This window comes from Haliaeetus albicilla, chromosome 8 (genome assembly GCF_947461875.1).
Source record: "Haliaeetus albicilla chromosome 8, bHalAlb1.1, whole genome shotgun sequence".
NCBI lineage: Eukaryota > Metazoa > Chordata > Aves > Accipitriformes > Accipitridae > Haliaeetus > Haliaeetus albicilla.
Genome location: NC_091490.1, coordinates 10,618,655 through 10,637,774, shown reverse-complemented (window position 1 = coordinate 10,637,774; position 19,120 = coordinate 10,618,655). Strand labels below are relative to the sequence as shown.

General features: G+C 47.9%; 1 protein-coding gene and 1 long non-coding RNA gene across 2 annotated transcripts; one reads left to right on the top strand and one right to left on the bottom strand.

Moving 5' to 3' along the window:
* The first annotated feature begins 1,206 nt into the window (after positions 1 to 1,206).
* On the top strand, positions 1,207 to 3,055 carry LOC138686371 (uncharacterized). Its single transcript, XR_011325712.1, has 2 exons — positions 1,207 to 1,278; positions 1,848 to 3,055. It is a non-coding gene; the product is annotated as an uncharacterized lncRNA (long non-coding RNA).
* Positions 3,056 to 3,711: 656 nt separating this feature from the next.
* On the bottom strand, positions 3,712 to 16,423 carry LOC138686370 (vitamin D3 hydroxylase-associated protein-like). Its single transcript, XM_069788820.1, is given in 21 exon segments — positions 3,712 to 3,955; positions 4,265 to 4,407; positions 5,255 to 5,363; positions 8,771 to 8,810; positions 9,465 to 9,508; positions 10,049 to 10,152; positions 10,155 to 10,212; positions 10,975 to 11,007; positions 11,009 to 11,101; positions 11,893 to 11,916; positions 11,919 to 12,022; positions 12,650 to 12,690; positions 13,254 to 13,428; positions 13,431 to 13,459; positions 13,785 to 13,864; positions 13,866 to 13,919; positions 14,107 to 14,148; positions 14,150 to 14,242; positions 15,116 to 15,200; positions 15,202 to 15,227; positions 16,214 to 16,423. Coding segments are annotated over 21 exon segments (1,716 nt in total). The 3' UTR covers positions 3,712 to 3,826.
* Positions 16,424 to 19,120: the final 2,697 nt, after the last annotated feature.

Genomic DNA, 19,120 nt, shown 5'->3' with positions numbered 1-19,120 from the left:
ATGCCGCTCCCACGGTGGCCAGGGGCTGTTTCAGGAGGCCCGTGGGATAGGGCTCAGCCCTGCTGTGATGCCTGCATGCGCCAGAAGGAGAGGCTGTTCCACCCCATGACTGAGCACGCTGGTATTGCCTTAGAAGTGGAAAATCCCACAGGGTTGCAGGCCAGAAGCAAACTATTTCCAACAAACATTGGGACAGCTAGTAACTGAGGTCTTTCCAGCACAGATGCCTCTCGCTACAAGCACGCAAGACCCATGCATTGAGCTGAAGGCAACAACCCAGCCAACGTCAGCCCCAAAAGAAACACCACGGTCTGCCTGTGATCTTCTCTGCTTGTTTTGTATGGGGGGATCCTCCTATGGGTCCCACCTTGAAAAAGGTTTTGGGGCAGCTAGATTGTACATTACAAAACTTTGCAAGGTTGCACTTGATGGCCAGAGGCCCAGAACCTGATCCTGCTGCAACAGAGCACGGAACTGGATATGGAAAGGAAGGTGAAGAGCCTGCTCCCGTCAGGGCTAGGCAGTCCTCTAATGTGTGATTTTCATCCATTATCACGTCCATTTTTAGCGGTTATTAGAGCTCACTGTTGTTTTTTGTAACAATTTGTGTCACTAGGGAACATTCTTCTTGTTCTTAACTAGGGAAATTTATGAAGGACTCCAAAAATTGGTTTTGGCATCCTCTAAGAAACAGTCTGGAGCTGGCAGCAATTAGCTGCATGGTAACAAATTAAGCTGGCCTTTTACTGTGTTCCCTTTCAGTGGCACCCTTGCTCAGAGGATGCCTTCCCAGCTAAGGCGCTGCTGGCTTGGTGAGAGCAGCAGCATGGGGAGATGCCTGCAGCCCATCCACCTCCCGCTCCTGCCCCATGGTGCTGGCTGCAGCAGGTGCCTCTGGAAGGTGCGTGTGTCCAGGGTCAGCACGCAGCAATACCCAGCCATCTCCCAGCCTCCAGGAATCAATGCAGGGGCTTCCTGAGGCAGAGGTGGGCTCTTTGCCAACGTGACAGCAACATAACCTCTATGATGGGCTGAGTGGACGTGGGAGGTTTTTTCCCCCGTGCTGGAAAGTGTCAGGGCATTGGCTTCCCACATCCGCTTGCGCACTGAGACATGTGCTCCGATCCTGCCCTTTAGACACTTAGCAAATGTTTAATGGAGTCAGAGCCAGCTGTGTCCGGACCGACTTGGCGTTTCAAAGGGCAGATTTATCAGCAGGTGTGGCTGCTTCTCCAGATGGCTGGATGCTGCTGAGGAAGCCCCTTTCCCTGTCAATGGGTGAGCATCTCCACCTCCTTCATGAACCAGAGGCATCGCTACTCCTGCCACGGCAAGGCCACATGCTTCATGGCTATGGGCAGCCCCACGGGTCCCTGCAGCAGGGACACAGGCAGTGGGTGTGACTGGAGGGAGTGAGGGTTGAATCCACCCTCAGGACTGGGATGGTTTCAAAATCCAAGCTTGTTTTGCACCCTCCAAGTAGATCTGCTGAGGTACTTCAAGAGCCATAGGAAATTAAAAAGTCCCTGCCACGAAGGGGAGCAGCTACACAGAAGCAGATGGGTTGGGTCAAAGTGGGGGGCTTTGTGTGCCCCACATCTAAGCAAAGGGGAGCAAGGGATGCGTGGGGAAAAAATCTGCCAAGAAAGAGACCACTGTCCCCATGGGGAAACTGAGGCAGGGAAGCAAATGGTGTCCCAAGTCAAATCTCGAGTCCATAGCAAAGGAGACAGACCTGCCTGACTCACAGATCAGTGTTCGCTCCTCCACATTGCACTGGTGTGTGCTAAACAACCAAGGCCAAGTGCAACGTTTTCACAATGTTTTTCTCACCTGAATCTTTCTAGGTCCAAGGTCAAACTCACTTCCTTCGCTTTGCACCATCACAGAAAAAAGGCAGACCAACTCAGTCCACTCCTGTCCCCAGCAAGAGCTGTGCTGTCTTTGCTTGCAAAAGCAAACCTGCACTGACTTACTATCATCACACCCCATGCAACACCTTCAGCTCTCAAGCAGGCTCGGTTTTGACAGAAATTTTCTATAACTAAACTGTCTGCACTCTAAATTGGTAATAATTACTTTTAAGTCAGCTTTGACTCCATTTTGATTAAAATAACAAAGAATAAATCCTGACAGTTGTATCTCATCTTCATGTTTTTGGAACCAAACACTCTGATGCGCTTTTTCAAAACAATTTACAAAATTAGGTATGTTAACTACGCTGCCCTGAAAGAATGTTAAGGACTTTTCACAAAACTCTGAAATCAGTGAAATGGGCTGGTCCTCTCTGGAGAAGTTCTTCCAGTTGGCTCAGAAGGCTGAATAAATGTTTTCTGGGAACTCTCCAGTTTCTGACTCATTTCAGCCTGGAATATCTATTGGAAGCATGAGACTTTCCTCAATCCCAGTCCAACTCCACCAACACTCACAGAACATAACAACTGCTAAGAAACTTGCTACTGCTTAATCTGCACCTTTCCAACAACCAAGAACATCAGTTGAGAGGTGAGCGTCTGTTTCTATCAACCATTTTTTTTTGCGTTGCTCAGCCAGGACCCTGTTGGCTCTCCCTGAATAAACTGCAATAGGATGGGGAGAGAAACCTCCTGTACCAATCCTCACACCTCTGACAGCGGGGGCTGCTTTCTCTGCTGACCATCCCCACATCTTTCCCACTTTTGTGGGTATTGCACTATTTTCCTTGGGCTTTTTCATAGCCAAGTGGGTTGTATGGATCCTACTTACAACTTCTCCAGCAAAGTAGAGCCACCATCAGCAAAGATGCTGCAGAGAACTGTTCCAGGAGCATTCCTACTTCTTCCATCATGCCTGGTGCCTTGCACAGGTCTGTCCTCACCGAGTGACAGCAGAGACTTCAGCGCCTTGTTGGTGAAAGACTGGGATGTTCCCAGCTGCTCCATGGCTGGGCACAAAGCTTACAGCACGAAGTTGGTCTTTTCACTGGTGTCGTCACGGGCAAGCAGTGGGGAAGCCAGGTGATTTGAGTGCAAAGTAGGAGAACAGTAACAGAAAAAAAAAAGAAAAAAAAAGAGAAGGTGAGACCGTGCTTGGAAAGATGAGGACTTGTGCAGCTAACAGCTATTTCAGAGTGAAAGATGTACCAACCCTAATTCTTGCTTTTTTGTGTTTCAAGGGTGAGCCTTGCTCTGTATGTCAAGGTGTTTCATCTCACCTATTTTTTTAAACATTTGCTTATAGCTAGTTCAACTACCTTCTCCCTTGAAAGTTGTTTTAAATGAATGTCTGGGATCCTGGGGATGTTCGTGTCTCTAATGCCCTCTGCCACTTTCTGTTACACCAGAGAGCTCTGTTTGCTTTGGGTACTGTAGGAGGCCAACTGACCTGTCCTAACAACTCATGTCCTGCTGATATCAGTTCTTCTAGGAATTTTATTTGCACCTGATGTTGTGACTACACAAAGTCTAACCTGCAAACTAAAGAAGAAACCCTGCAAAACAAAGTAAAACCAAGTAAAAAAGCTGGATTGTCCAATGACTCAATCTCTCAACCTTGCTCGGTTACTTATCTGGCTGCAGAATGAAATAACTATAGTTATTGGACTCCTTTGGTCCAGCATTAACTCTCGTTCCTTTCTTTTGTTTTTTTGACTCAGTTTAACAAAGAAGGACAATTTGGACAGAAATGAGATTTTTGCTGACTGTTTTTAAACAGCATTAATTGCCAGTTTATTGAAACCGTGGTTCACAGTCTGTAAGTTGCTATCTACTTTGCTTTGTGCATCAGGTAGAAGGTGGCTGGAGTAAAGGAATTTAAAGTCAACATAGTGAAGGCAGGTTCCTAGAAATCACACATTTCTCTTCATGCTGTGGGCAAGTGTCTCCACCTCCTTCATGAAGCGAAGGCACAGGTCCTCCTGCCGTGGCAGAGCCACGCATTGGATGGCCACCTACAGCCCCGCAGCTCCTTCCACAGCCTGCACAAATTAAGCACGGTGCTGAGTCAGAGCACCAGAGCACCTGGGGAGGCACAAGAGAGAACGCTGCCTTTTGACATTATAGGAAAAGAAGACAAAGGAAGACGTGCAAGGGGACAGTTGTCAGGCTGATATACACCAGCCTAGCTGCACCACAGGCAGGGTAGTAACAAGGTGTATGCAAGCTGCGTTACTAGACAAGCTCCCACTCTCGTCAGGAGATGTAGACAAGCCTTGGGACAACGTGCCAGAGGTGTCACTCTGCTGGTCATAACCTTCTGCTAAGAGTTAAGCTCTTTCCCTGCTGACGTCTTTCAGCCTCTTATCCCAAGGGTCTCTGTAGTGCCCTTGGTAACGCTTCAGTTCTTCCTCAGCTCTTGTGGCTGTGCTGACTGGCACCACCCCAGCAGGGAAGTTTATGACATTGTATAAATTGGTATAGGAGGTTGCAGCTGGAAAAGATCATACAAAGCATGCAAAATGGCAAAATTTAGTGTGCGGGGCCAGCAATGACTTTTGGATGACAACTTGGGTTGCAGGAATTGTAAACTGGAGTTGCGGGACCCAAAGAGACCATGGAGAGGTTTGAGGGCCACATGGCTGCTGAGACCAGAGACACACGCCTTCACCTGTCAGTCGGGTGGAGGTTAGATCTGCTCTGGGAGAGACAGATACGGGTATTTGATCTGATTCAGAGTCTGCATCTATGTTTCCCATACCCCAGGGAAAAATCCCAGTTATCTTTTCAAGATATTCCAGATGTCCAGTTTTCTAACACCATCTTGGGGATTTTGGATCCCAAAGGGCCATTGCTAGAGAGATAGAGGACCCTGACTGTTTGCTGGAAGGTATAAAAAATTGCCTTTTTCTGCAAGTCACAGGCAACGAGCCTTTCTGCTATTTGCAAAGTCTTGGGAAATGTAAGATGGATGCATTCAGAAGAGCCTGGCTTTGTACTAAGGTCTACGTCCCCTCTCACAACTATCCTCACAGCGACTCTGCTGCAAGAGTAGTTCTTGGGCTTTCTACAGGACAGACAATGCAGGGGAAACTCACCCATGAATGACTGGGACAGATGTGCCACTAATTGCTGCCCCATAATAATCCAAACACCTACAGATGAGGTGGGAGCATGAGAAGACCCATCCAGTGGAGACCTCTCCTTTACTTTCTTCCCCAGAGGGAAGACCAAGCACCACACGTGGTTTGGGGAATGTCCAAGAGACCAAAATATCTTGCTCCAGCTCTGCCCACAAACACCACCATGGATGCATCCAGAGACACCTCAATGGAGATTACCAGATAGCTTCCCAGCATAGCCATGGTTAAAGGCTGGCCCCAGCGCAGGACAAAGAATCACATCCAGCCTTAGCTTCCTCCATTTAGCAATTAATTCAGTGCTGTAAACCTAGAAGGAAAGAGAAGAGGTGACAAACAATGTCTGTTGGACAGCAGTGGCTTCCTGGATACAACTGAAAAATCAAATAAAATCTGAGCTGTGCTTTGAAAGAGCCAATGGATTTTGTTCTTCCACCTTTGGGTTTCTTGTCAGAATACCACGTACTGCCCAGACCTAGACATTAATGCTACGTAGGGATTTCAGAGTTGATTTCTTCAAGTATTAACCCAGTCCTGCTTATGAACAGTTTTGCCTTTGAATTTTTTTGAATGGAGATCAGTAACAGTTTGAAGAGTTATGTCTAGCTGACTAAAATGTCAAATTTATTAAAAGCTTTGGTTATTTTGATAGAAGAATCTAGAAGACATGAGTTCAAAATATTTCCATGAAACCTTCTTTCATTCTGCATGAGGATACAGGTAATAAAAAGCAGCAGCAAGAGACAGCTAGGTGAGCCCGAGGTCTTCCCCCCGCAATACAGGAGGCACAGCTTCAGGGTTGTACTGTAGATCCAAGAGAGATCTAGATTTGTAGTCTGGTTTACCACAGCTTTGCTGAACATCAGGCAACGAATGAATCCATCCTCAAAGAGCTGGTCCACTTTGTCTTAGTAAATAGACATGGGTGGATCACAGTATGGCTGCTTCTGCCCCTGGTTACAGGGGCACATTTGTCCCATGGTCCAGCCCCTGTTCCACACAACTCTCTCACTCCCAAGTTTTCTGTACAAATCCAAGTTTTCTTCCACTTCTCTCACAAAAGCCACAGCCACGAGGCTATTTTTTAGTCTGACCTCAATTTCCACCTGCAGTCTGAGACCCTTCCTGCTGAAAGTTCAACAAATGCAATGGGTTTCCAGGAAATACAGTCAGTGTAGCTAACCTGATTGTTTTTCTGAGAGAAAAGCTGGTCGCTAGCCAAAAGTTTTGAATCAGCTCTTGTTTGCAGTAGATGAAAAAATGTTAATATGGTTTCACTGAAGAAAAACAATTCAAAATATCTGAGGCCAACAAACCTTTTTAAGAGTTTTCTTTTTGGTTGGGTTTTTTTGCAGGGCGGGGGGAGGAATCTGTTTTCATCTAAAAAAAAAAACCCCGAACCCATTTCCCTCCGAACACTCCCATCAGCCCAGTGAGCAGGTAGGTTTGTAGGAGTTTTTTCCTCTGCCCTATAATCTGTCAGACCTGCTGCAAGTGAGCATGCACGTCTGTTGTGAATGAGTGGTTTGGGCTGCTTAAAGAATCACTGTAAAGGGTACTAGCAAAAGTGATTTAACAGGAGTTTATAAAAGTGCAACTTCACAAAGTTCAATGGCAAGGTTCACTCTATTACTTAATACATGGATGAAGCGTACAATGGAAAATCAAGTTAAAATCAAACGAGAATGATTTATACAGAGCACAAAGACGCAAAAGGGTAAGGGACACCCTCCAGTTGAGTCATGCAGTTCAGAGAAGATCCCCTTGCTTTCTAAACTCCTGATGGAGCTTAGGGCCAGCTAGGTCCAATCTTCGTCTCAGACTTGGGCAACTGTTTATGTCTAGCGGAAGGAATACAAAGAATAAGGAAGACCTTCCCATTGAGTCATGAGGTTCAGAGAAGACCCCCTTGCTTTCTAAACTCCTGATGGAGCTTAGGTGTGGCTGGATCCACTCCTAGTCCCAGACTTAGTCAATGGTTTATGTTCTAAGGGAGTATATGTGTGTAGGAGCAGTCTAAGGTTCATCCACAGTTTAAGGCAAATCACAAGATTTAGCAACACTTAATCACTGACTAATTTAACATTTACAAAGTGATTCAATAGAATTTACTACAATCACAACAGTGACTTAATTATAGATTCTAAATGGCAATATTTGTACTATACTTGCTATCGGATACCTAGGTCAATTCACACACGCACGCATGCAGACACAAAAAGATAGATAGATAGATAGATATAAACAGAGGTATACCTGTTAAAAATTCCCCTCGAGTTCAGTGAAATAGTCACATCAAATGTCTTGGCATTTCTCAATGGGCGAAGGGTTGAGCCTCAAGGAGTGAAGGGTATCAGCCCAGGTCCCGTTGTCAGCTTTTGGCGACAGTCCTCCGATTTTTTTCCCAAGCTGGAGAGTTCATGAGCTCTGAGAGGCGTCCCATTCAGAGGGGGATGCTCGTTGCAGCCCGCTGCGGTCCAGGGGAGCTCAAAGGGCCTCACTTAGGACCACTGTTTATAGGTTTGCAAGATGATTGGCTTTGGTCAGTGTATTTCCATTCTGGCCATAATTCTTGTCAGGTAATTCTGGCACCCTCCAAGGTGGGCCATGATCCAGACAGCAGGATTTTCAGGTATGGTTAGGGAGTGCCCAATCATCCTAACTCACTGTACCGTAGCCAGGATAAGACAGCACCAGACTGTCCCAACTCACTGCACAAGAACACAATGTTGGCAGGTCCTGACATTGCAACGTGGCTGGGGGGTGTTGTGGAGGGTGCTGCACCACCACAATGCCCATCGAGTGACTGGCACTGGTGGAAGCTGCGTGGTGCAGGCAAGGGACACGTTTCTTCTCGGGAAGGGTTGCGAGGGTGTCCCAGGGAACGCAGATCCTGCCTTGTGGGAGGACACCGAAACAGCTCAGCTTCTTCAGCCTTGCAAAACACCAGCTGAAAGGGGATACAATTGCTCTCTATAAATAGATCAAGGACAAGGGAGGCAGTGCAAAATACCAGAGGGGAGAGACATGCTATTTAAGCTCAAGGACAGGAATAAAATGAGGATAAACTGGAAGTGAATAAACAGCACAGAAAATATGAAGATTTCCAACCATCAGAGCAGGGAGGAGAGGAGCTGGCCAATAAAAACAAATGCAAGCATGAAATTCAACTGGTTTTAAAGAGGAATTTGATCAGTTTGTGGGCAGCACTGGACTCAGTTGTCCAGGAGAATGCTTCCTGTCCTATGCTCCCGATCTCAAATGAGTTCATTTGAAATCCACCTAAGCCAAAGAGTTACAACCACAATTTTTGACTCCTAAGGCCTCTGCTTGATTGTTCAAGCATGGTCTTAGCTCATAACAATAGCATCTAGTGTCTGAAATGAAGGATTTGCACCAAGAAACAGAAAGAAGAAAAAATGAAGCCTCATTTTTAGTGGCTATTCTTATGCTATTTCTGCTTAGAAAATGCAAAGGATAATATTTCTTCCCTATCCTCCAGTAAGTAGAGACCGCCACATGAACATGTATTGCCTTGAGTTCTTAGCACTTCTCGCAAAGCTTGACTTTCAAAGAAAAGCCTAGCTGCTTTATTTCCACATGATCCATTTCCAACTCCAAATATATCACAGAGCTCAAAGCAATTGCTTAGAAACTTTAGGTATCTCTCACTATATTTAGTAAGGAAAAAAAAAAAAAAAAAAAAAATCACATTACCGCCACTGCTCCATGCTGATCCCAGAGGTTTTTGGCAGACCTGGAAATGTGGCAGAATTAATCAGCTTTGGGACTGTAGCAACAGAAAACAATTAACAAAATGCACAGACAGCCCATTGTTGTGGAAACAGCATAACCCTTCTGGGAGCAAGTCATAATATCACCCAGCTGGGTCCACTGGGTTCACACGTGCTTACAGGTACATCAAAAGAACTTATGTTAAACGCATGGCACCATGTCTAGGTGCCAGAGCACCTAGACAAAGATCATGGCAGGCTTCTAAATTCACTTGCTCCCAGTTTGGTGTGTCTCTGTCTCTCTTGGAGGGGCAGGTACTTCACACCACACTGTACCCACATGTGGAGTCCTGTCCATTAACTTGGCACGTGATGCTCTGGGTACCAGAATCCACCTGATGGGGGAAGTAGCCTGTATCTCTCTGTTCTGATCTCCATGGAGACATCCTAGCCCTGCCACGATGAGGATCCTTGAGCTCTTAAAATAATCTCTGGCTGCATAGCCCTGGTGGTGCTAAACCCAGGTGGTGCTGAGGCAGCACATACTCATCTGGCTCAGCCTCTGCTGCATAGCCCCGTGACAGGGGTTTGCACAGTGAGCTGGCACCTACCTGCGTGAACCGGTGGACACACCTGTGTGCATCCCCTTTCTCTAGAGCTACTTCAGTGCATCTGACCCCACTCCACAGAGAGCGCTGAGATCCCAAGCGATTCGTGGGTACTTTCAGAGGGAAGAGAAAAATTTAGGATTAGTCAAGAACAACGCGTGCAGCTGAAATATCTGGCTACCATGTGATTGCATTTTGGGCACACTTCTTGTCCTAGCAGAGGTGGCTCTGAAGAACAGGTATGGTTTCCAGTGAAGTAGTTCTACTCCCACATTAATTTATATATTTAATCGCAACAACCCATGCCAGTAAGGCTCTAGACCACACTGCTAGCCCTGGAGAGCATCTTCTGGATGCGGGGATGCTGTTTAGACCCTTGCCACTCTCTTGGAGCTCATTGCTGGATGAGCTGTATGGCTCATGTGTTCCTGAGAACAAATCATATTTCAACCTCCCCATGCAAAACTCCCACAAAAGGCTGTCAGAACCACTTGATAAGTTCAGCCTGGGCTTAGGGACTAAGTGTATTTAAGTGTATTTCACTATTAAGCCCATCAGGCACTTAACATGAAGCAGCCTACCTCCCTGCACACGGAAACTTCCCCACCTTGCAGATTTCCTATAACACAGAGGAGACATGTCTACACATTTACTATGGGTTTCAAAATAATAGCCAAGATCCTTTTCACCAGAGCAGGAAGCCTGTAAGTATTGAACTGGGATTTCAGGTTAGGATCCATGATGTCTCCTTTAAAATGCCTCTGGTGAACAGCTCATCTGCCACATAGTCAATCTTGGGTGGTGCAACGGGAACAAGCTGCAAGAAAACCATCCCTGTTCAAGAGGCAACAAAGATGAATGATTCACAGAGCCCTTGGTGAACCTCTCTGCCTCACTAGTGAGGTGAGTGGGAAGTGGTGGGAAGCTTAGGCCCTCCTTGCTGCTGTAGGACAGCAAGACCCCATTTTCAAAGGAATCTGGGTTAGCAGCATGTGCCCACTGTCCTTTCCCATCTCCAAGGCATCAACACATGTTGTGACCTGGCACAGGCTCCACTCCTCCAGATGTTAGAGAGGAATTTTTAGAGGCTTCAAAACACCAAGTATTTTTAATTAATTTGCATCATTGGAACAGCTCCCCTATAGAAATCCCCATTGATGGAACCACAGAATAATTTAGGCCAGAAGAGGTCCCTGGGGGCTCAACTGCTCCAACCTCCTTCTCACTTACCCACCAAGAAATCTGTAAACTGCATTTAACAGCTGAGGAATCATGGAAACTATCGTGAGTTTGATATTTATGGGAACACCAAATACGATGGAAAAAACACTGCTTTAGAAAAGGAGAGACTTGGAGATATCTGAAGGTGATTCTCCTGTTTGCTAGGCCAGGAATATAAGCAAGATCACTTTGCTTTGGAAAACAAACTGTTGCATTTGCTTTTCTCTTCATTATACTTGCCACAGGGAGGGATGGTCCCTGTTTTATGGGCAGCAAAAGCGGAGACAGAAAATGACTTGTCCAAACTCTGTAAGGAGCAGGATAACAGCTCCAGGCAACCACAGACATGAAAACCCACCATATGCCCTGCATCCTGGAGGAGCTTTCTTTTCCTCCTGGATGGCCCATTTCAGGCTGAGCGACAGCTGAAAGTAGTGGTCTTCTTCATAATACCCAGTCCAAAATGGCTTTGAACTGGTGTAAACCTGTGAGATGAGGAGCCATCACTTCCATGCATAAGATGTACACAACTGGACCATTCCCAGGGCTCAGGGAGGCAGCAACTGAGGTCTCCTGGGTGGGAGGAATGATGGGAGCAATAGGGCTGGTGGAAAGCAGTGTTGTCCAGAAGATAGGTCAGCAGCAGTGGTCCTTGGCATGGTCTTTCTGACACCACCTTCTGCCATGTGAACGTGTCCCAGCTTTGAGATAGCAGGTGTGATAGTACTTGTACAGACCACGTGCCTGGGATGCCTGGCCACAGGCAGAGTTCAGGGGCTGTTCCTCTAGGGTAAGCGACTGGTCTGTATTGTCTGAGTGTCAGGGGCAACTGGAGGTTCCTCAGATCCTAGGACCTGAGGCAGAAAGACACAATCAGATGGTAGAAGCAGAGAGCTAATGGCAAAGGGCAATGATTTCTTAGGTCAGTGACTGTTAAATCAGGCTCTGTAATTAAAGGTGTGAGGGGTGAATTCTTCTGATCAGGAGAAATCAGCTCCTTTAGGGATTGAGCCAGGATGGAGACAACAAGCTTGTTCTGGATGTCGCTGGGAAGGGAAGGGGTCAGCATCCAGCAGCTCTCATCAAGGCAAGGCAAGAGGGGCCTGACAACCCTGCTGCGCAGCTGCTTCTGGTGGTTGCTTCATGCTGGCTGCCCTCTGTTCAGAACAACACTTGCTTCCCTGGGTCCTTCACTATCTTGAGACATGAAACCAGATAAGAATCTCCCAAGATCTCGCTGGGCAAATGGAGACATGGGATTGCCTTTGAGCTTCACCTCCTCATCAAAGGAGGGGGTGGGCAGGGCATGGTGGGATCCATCCAGAACATCTCCTCGCAGAGCAGCTCCTTCATGCAGAAGGCCAGGCTGTCCATGTCTCTCACCATCGGCTCCAGCATCCCTGTCACTGCAAGCACAAAGGTCCTATCACTGCAGGCAGATGGGCTGGTGCTGTCTCATAGTTACTGGTAGGGACCCAGCATGGAAGAGGTTCAGTCAGGCCAGGGAAGAGGAATGGGGAACTAGTGTAACGTGCAAGAAGTGAGCAAGGAGGTCCAGCAGGGACAATCCGTAAGTCTCAGAGCAGAGGTGACCTAATGAGGCTGACCTTCTAGGCCAGGCTTCTTCAGGCACAAGGGCTGCTCAAGAGGAGCGAGGGCTGCAGCCCTCCTGCCAACAGCAATACCGCTTGGCAGCACCTGAAGCCAGCACAGTCTCCTGGAAGCATCTCCAGTGAAACACCCCAGGCCTTTGGGATGTGCATGTCACATTTCTCGCTGCTACACATGGCATTGCCTGAATGGGTATTGCTTCAGTTCTGCTCAGATTCAGCTAACAGCTACCACCACCCAGAACAGAATAAATGGTGCAAAAAGGTAATAGCGCAAGGCAGGTCCTGGTCTAATAGATTACTGGTTTTGACTGGCCATGAGACACACAATTGAGCAAGCACATTTGCTGACATTTCAGCAGCAGGAGGAGATGTGAGAAACAAAGGTTTGACAGTAATAACATGTCATCTGGATGGATTTACCCGATTTCATTCCTATGGTAGGAGAAACCACACCCAGTTTCCTAGGAATATAATGGGAGAAGCAGATTAGCAGCAGCTCTCACTGTAAGGCAGGTCACCATGCTGAGTTGCAGCCTTCCCATTTGCTCCCAGTCAACATCTAGGAGGGCAAAAAGTCCTGGAAAGATTTGACCCTTTCTAGGCTAGGAAGAATTCCATGGTCTGTAAGCTGTTAGGGGCTAGAGACAGTTTTTATCATCTCCTTTCCCTGGTGCACCTAATTCCTTATCCATGAGCAAACCACCTCTGATAAACAGAAAACTCTTACAAGCAAAGCAAGGGCTGGAAAAGATCTGAAGAGGAGATGATCCTATAGTATTTGCTGTCAGCTTCCTGGCCAGGGCTATTAAAAATTGAACAAGTCTTTGCTGTATTAACAGATGGAGGGCATCACATGTCATTAATAGAGCCCTGAGCCCTAGCTGACACAAGGAAACAGGCAGGTTAGGGTGCTAACTTAAGACTGGAGGAAACCATGGACATTATTGTGAAGTTTGATGCACTGTGGGGGACACTTTACAGCCACCACGGTGAGTGGAAGAAGAAGACAGATGTTGGGATGTACCTGATCCTGTTGCCTGTGGGTTTGAACCCACACAGCCTGCAGAAGCTGGATGGCAGGCAGATGCTGCCAACTACATCCAACCTGATGCCCAGGATGGAGCCTCCCACTGCGTTCAGAGCTCCCTCCCCTCCCAAGAAACCCCCAGGGCTCTTCTGGTGATTGAGAGGGTTCAGCATCTGCCAAAGATGAGGTTGCTGCAGTCATAGCTGGGGAGAAGATCAGCAGGTGAGTGAGGTACTTCTGTCTGCAAACCATAAATACAGGGCACAGAGCATCTCTGCAGGGATGAGTGTGGAATTAATCCCAGCAGGCAGAATCAGCATGAAGTAGATTTGTTGGGACAGCTGAATTTAAGAAGAAAGAGGCATCAAATATAAAAGAAATAATTTCAGATTGAAATGAGGAGGCAATTAACTCAATGTGCATGGTTAGCTTGGACAAAGGTGGGAGTTTGTGCATGCGGGCCCACCCTCTCTCAGATAGCAAGAGTCACATGTCATAGCATTTTCATGAAGATGAACATGGGATTACTTTATCATCATCTGTGGGATGTTGCTTTTAATGAAGGGGATTGCCCCCTGGATTTTTGGAACCTGGATGGTGACGCTGTCTTTCTTCCTTCACTTGGCCAAGAAACTTCACCATCACTCCAGAGGAGATGTGGCTCTTGGGGGTGGGAAGCAAAGCTCTTTAGGTACCAGGAAAGATGCTGTTTGGAGCAGGTTTGATGGTCCCACAATATTTGGTCCAGAACATCCTTGTCTGGGGGAACTCTTAGCCAGTCCTGCTGAGGATGGGACATCCTGGCCTCTTCCCAGCCTCAGGCCAAGAGACAAGGGAATTAGGGAAGTACCTTGCAGTTAATGTGATCCTTGATGCTAATAGGAATGCCGTAAGAGCAGCCCCTTCTTCTTCAGTTTCTGGAGCTGATCATCACAGCCATAAATGAAGTCTATCACGCAGTTCACCTCCCAAGCCACCTCCAAAGCCTCTCCAGAACAGAGAAGACAGATAAATGATGAGAAGGAAGGAAACAGTATTTAAATTGAGGTTTCAAGCTGAAAACTCAATCTCCTCAAACCTCCAGCATTCATTATTTAGACCTTTGTCGTGGTTTAACCCCAGCCAGCAACTAAGCACCACGCAGCCGCTCACTCACTCCCCCCCATCCAGTGGGATGGGGGAGAAAATCAGGAAAAGAAGTAAAACTCCTGGGTTGAGATAAGAACGATTTAATAGAACAGAAAAGAAGAAACTAATAATGATAATGATAACACTAATAAAATGACAACAGTAGTAATAAAAGGATTGAAATGTACAAATGATGCGCAGGGCAATAGCTCACCACCCACCGACCGACACCCAGCCAGTCCCCGAGCGGCAAATCCCTGCCCCCCACTTCCCAGTTCCTAAACGAGACGGGATGTCCCATGGTATGGAATACACTGTTGGCCAGTTTGGGTCAGGTGCCCTGGCTGGGCATGAGAAGCTGAAAAATCCTTGACTATAGTCTAAACACTACTGAGCAACAACTGAAAACATCAGTGTTATCAACATTCTTCACATACTGAACTCAAAACATAGCACTGTACCAGCTACTAGGAAGACAGTTAACTACATCCCAGCTGAAACCAGGACAACCTTACCTATAAACTTTAGATGTTTCTTGCTGGGATAGTTTTCTGCCCTGGATCTCTGTCCTACCTATTTGCCCATAAACCACCGTCCAGACATCACAGTATTGACAAATTGTAATCCCCAGCGTTGCCGGTTCTTTCAGCAAATGACCTGGTTTTATATTTGAAAGTGCCCACTGCAGAAGAGCCCTGCAGCATCTATCCCACACTGGAAGTATCACTCACTTTGCCTGTGTAGGAGTAGAGGACACTTCCTGGGGACAGGGACCCCTCCTTCAGCTTCTCCACCAGCTCCCCCATCAGCAGTGAGAAGATGGGCGGTCTGAGTGCCTGCATTCTGCAAAGGGTAGGAAATTGGGTACAGAGGGAAGAAAAAGACAGAAAAGGCTGGTGTTGAGGCTGCAAATACCCAGTTTTAACATCTGCCCAGGAATGACCTAGAATGGAGAATTTTAGGAGCCATTCCCTGTGGAAATGCAGACCTCCCACATAGCACTGTGCATACTGGAATGGGGAATTTGCTGAGTCTTAGTTCATAAAAACAGATCCAAAACAGGCAGAAAACTGCTTCTTGACTGGGGCGTTGCATGAACCTGTAAGAGAGGTTTTGACCTGTCTCTGTTTACTCTCCTGCGGGCCTTCACCCCCCTTCTAACTCATAGGCATTTTGTTGAATAGCAGTTCAACCAGCTAAAGTTTTACAGAATTTATCATTAACATGGGGGGGGGGGGGAAATGCATAGGCTCTTTGCAACCTCCTCCCCCAAAAAAGAATAGCAGTAGGTATTTATTAGAGGTTTAAGACAAATCCCAAATCCAAGGACCTGACCTCCTAAAATCCAGGTGCTTCTTTACCTGGGCATGGGCAGGAAGAAATGGCTTTTCGTCATCGATGTGCAGATGTTGGTGGGACATGAGGCCCTCCCCATACTTTGAGGATGATGGGACAGGGAGGTCCCTATGGAGGGGCAGAGGTAAGGAGGATGGGAGAGGAAAGGCTTCACAGTAGGGACAGATGAGGAGAAAAGGGCATAGGGAGGTCTGGGGTGGTGATCCTATTCAGAATGTCCCCAACTCCAATCCATCTTTCATCCTCAGGATTCCCTCATCAGGTCCGTCTTAAGAAATACTTCCTTTACACTGTCTTTATGGGAGTCTTTTTTGTGATAATGGAGGGGGCGACCCTCAAAAACATTGGCGATGATCCAAAACATGCACACGCCCTAACCACCATTTAAAGAGGGATTGATCAGCACTCCCCCATTTCTTTGGTTACCCAAAATACAATCCCTTCTTCCCACACTCACTTTCCCCCCAAATTACCTCTTGCTTAAACCTGTGAGCTGCCTTCTCCATTTGCTCCAGGGACACATCCCGTTTCCTCCTCGCCTCCTCCATCTTCTGCTGGATCTGCCTATGTCCCAGCCATTTCAGTAACACAACGGCTGCAGCTGAACTGCAGAGCAGAGCTGAGAGGGTGCAAGGGCCTCCCAGTGATGGATCTATGACCTGCCACAGTCACTCTTGGGTCATGATTTCTCTCTCAGTCCTTCCTGGTTTGGTCCAGATATGGACACCTGGGTCTCCCACCTTCTCCTAAGGAGGGCTGATGAACGCAAACTATGCGATTGCCTGCTGTGCAAGATCAGCTCTGAAGCAGAGTCACATTAACAAACTCCAAGAATGGACTTTTTAGACCATGGACTTTGCAAGGGTCTGCCTGCTGGAGAAGCGTTGTGGGTTGGGCTGCGAAACGGTGCGCTCAGCTCACACTGGGTTTGGGGGGGTGTCCCCCAAGGCTGTGTCTCCCCAAGCCACTGGCTGCTGCTGTACCTGGCTACGCACAGGGGCCAGAGCTGATTAACAAAGCCGAAAGTCTGCAAAACCCAGATCGGGCTATCCCTACTATACCCATGTCTAATAATTAATTAGCACTTAAGCCTATTAACTAGAGGTGCTCAGCCATCATCTCTGTCCCTCAGGCAGCAGCACGTGCAGCCCTCTGAGCCTGGGACAACGTTGCTGTTTGTTCTGGGGAACCTGGTGCAGGGGGTGAAATTGCACCTATTGGAGAAGAGGGAGCTCAGGAGAACCAGGAGTATGAAGGTGCAAGAAGGACACAGTGACTCTGGAAAGGTGGTGTGGAAGGAGCTATCTGAAGATGCCCTCAAGGAGCATGACTGCTCTGTGTCATTTTCAAGCCAAGCCCTTTTGAAAAGTACTTTGGCAACCCAGATCAGGGGGTGAGCACTTTTGGGAAATCCTCTCTGATGGACCCAGTATGCTATCTGCTCTCCAGTTTCTAAGCCATCTTCCAGCCAGCACAAGGCAAAGGAGCTGAACTATGCAGCCTTGCCAGCCCCAGGAGATGCCCCTTGCCATGGGTGCTCTCCACCCATGAGACTGGCCCCAAGAGTACAGAAAGGAAGGGCTGCAAAATCAAACTTCTCTCAAATGTCAAGGGTCTGCAAACCTACAGGGAAGGAACAGGAGATGTCTCTGACAATTTATTGCCAAGCTGTAAGGCAGCATTGCCATATCTGGAGAGATGCTGGATCTGCTCCAAGAAGTGGGGTAGCAGAGCTTGTAAGGAGGCTGCAACCAGGGTAATCATTGCTCTCTGGTGGAGAGGTCTTGTTTGGGGACTGAAAGCCAGTGACTGTGCTGCTGTCGTGTTACCTTGCCTGTTACAGACACGTCCCGCGGGATTATTCCTGTGGCAGCACGGAGGGAGCTTGGGGAAGAAGCAAGACCTTGTAGAGAAATTAGCTGCTGACTGGAAAGGCAAGGAGGATCCTCCCTGTTCAGCCAGGACAGAGAGCAAAAAGAGCCAAATAACTCAATGTGGATGTCACCAACCTCTCCCCACTGACTGTGAGGATGTGGTCTTCATTGCCCCATCCTAGCCTTAAGCTTCAGTGCTGCCATTCACACTGACCTCCCTCTGTCCAGGCTGGGCTGGAAGCAGCCTGCAGCTGGCCCTTTTTGGCAACCACAAGTCCCCAAAGCCACACAGCAGCTTTGGCCCTGCCTGGTGCACTGTCCCGTGGCAGTGGGCACGGCTCGCTGAAGGTCCTCGCTCAGGTCTTCCAGTGAAGTTCAGGTCCATTGGTGTCTCTGTCATTTGGACTCCTGCACCCTGCCCAGCTCCATGCCAGGGAGAAAGCAGTTAAATTAACAGAGCAATGCAGTGCTTGGCTCTCGAGGAGTGACAAGCTCCTCCAGGCTTGAATTTTAAAATGCAAACAGATAAACCCCATTCAGCATTTTCTGTGTGGGCAGGGAGCACCTGCAACTGGTGAAAACCCCCACCCAAGCTCTTCTGTGGCTTGGCTTTACATAGCATTCAGTCCTGGGATGTCTGGAGCTCCCTCCCTCCTTTCTTCAAAGCCTGCTGATAAAGAATCGGGGTCCTGGGAGCTGCTTTCTCCTAGGCTGGGAAAAATCTCTCTGCCCAGCTCTTGAAAAGACCCCATGCTTTTGCATGACTCTGGTTTAAACAACAACAATACATTAAAAAACCCAAACTTAAATCCTGCCAGAGCTTTGTTACAATCCGCTTGTGATATTGCTGCATTGGGAAAATGCTTTTGCATTGCGATCTCTCTTTCCGGAACACCCTTAACCTACCGGGAGCAGCCGGGGCTGCCAATCCTGGTGTCAGCAGCTGCCAGCGGCCGTAAATCCCCCCTGGAAAACCTGGCATGGCCCCCTCTGCCAAACAGGAGGAGAGGGTGTGCAGGGCAGGCTGTCCAGCTGGCTGTCTAGCCCTGGCACACTGCTTTATACATGCAACACCGTGAGCTGAAGCACTTTGTATCTCTGCTCTGGGGAAAGCAGGAGTAGATGTCTGAATGAGATGGGAGTTAACGATGACTCCAGATTTCCCCTCCACGGCGTGCAGGGTGCCAGCAGCCCTGTGCTGTGTGAAGCGGTCCAGCTCCCTCCCTGCTTGCCAGAGCCTGCAGGCAGGCTCAGCTTTGACCTTGGATTGCTGGTCTGTGGCAGGGAAAAGGCTGGATTTCATCCTCAGGGAGCTGAGAATGGAGGGGAAAAGCCCTTTTCCTACAGCACTCCAAGCAGGAATCTGAACCTCTTGGAGGAAACCAGTCCCATGGCTCAGTTTCCCCATTTGTAAGATCATGTTTTTGCGCTTCCCTTGGGGGTGTTGAAAGGGTTATTAAAATCCACCCCAAACCCCCACACAAACACAGACCTGAAACAACAGAC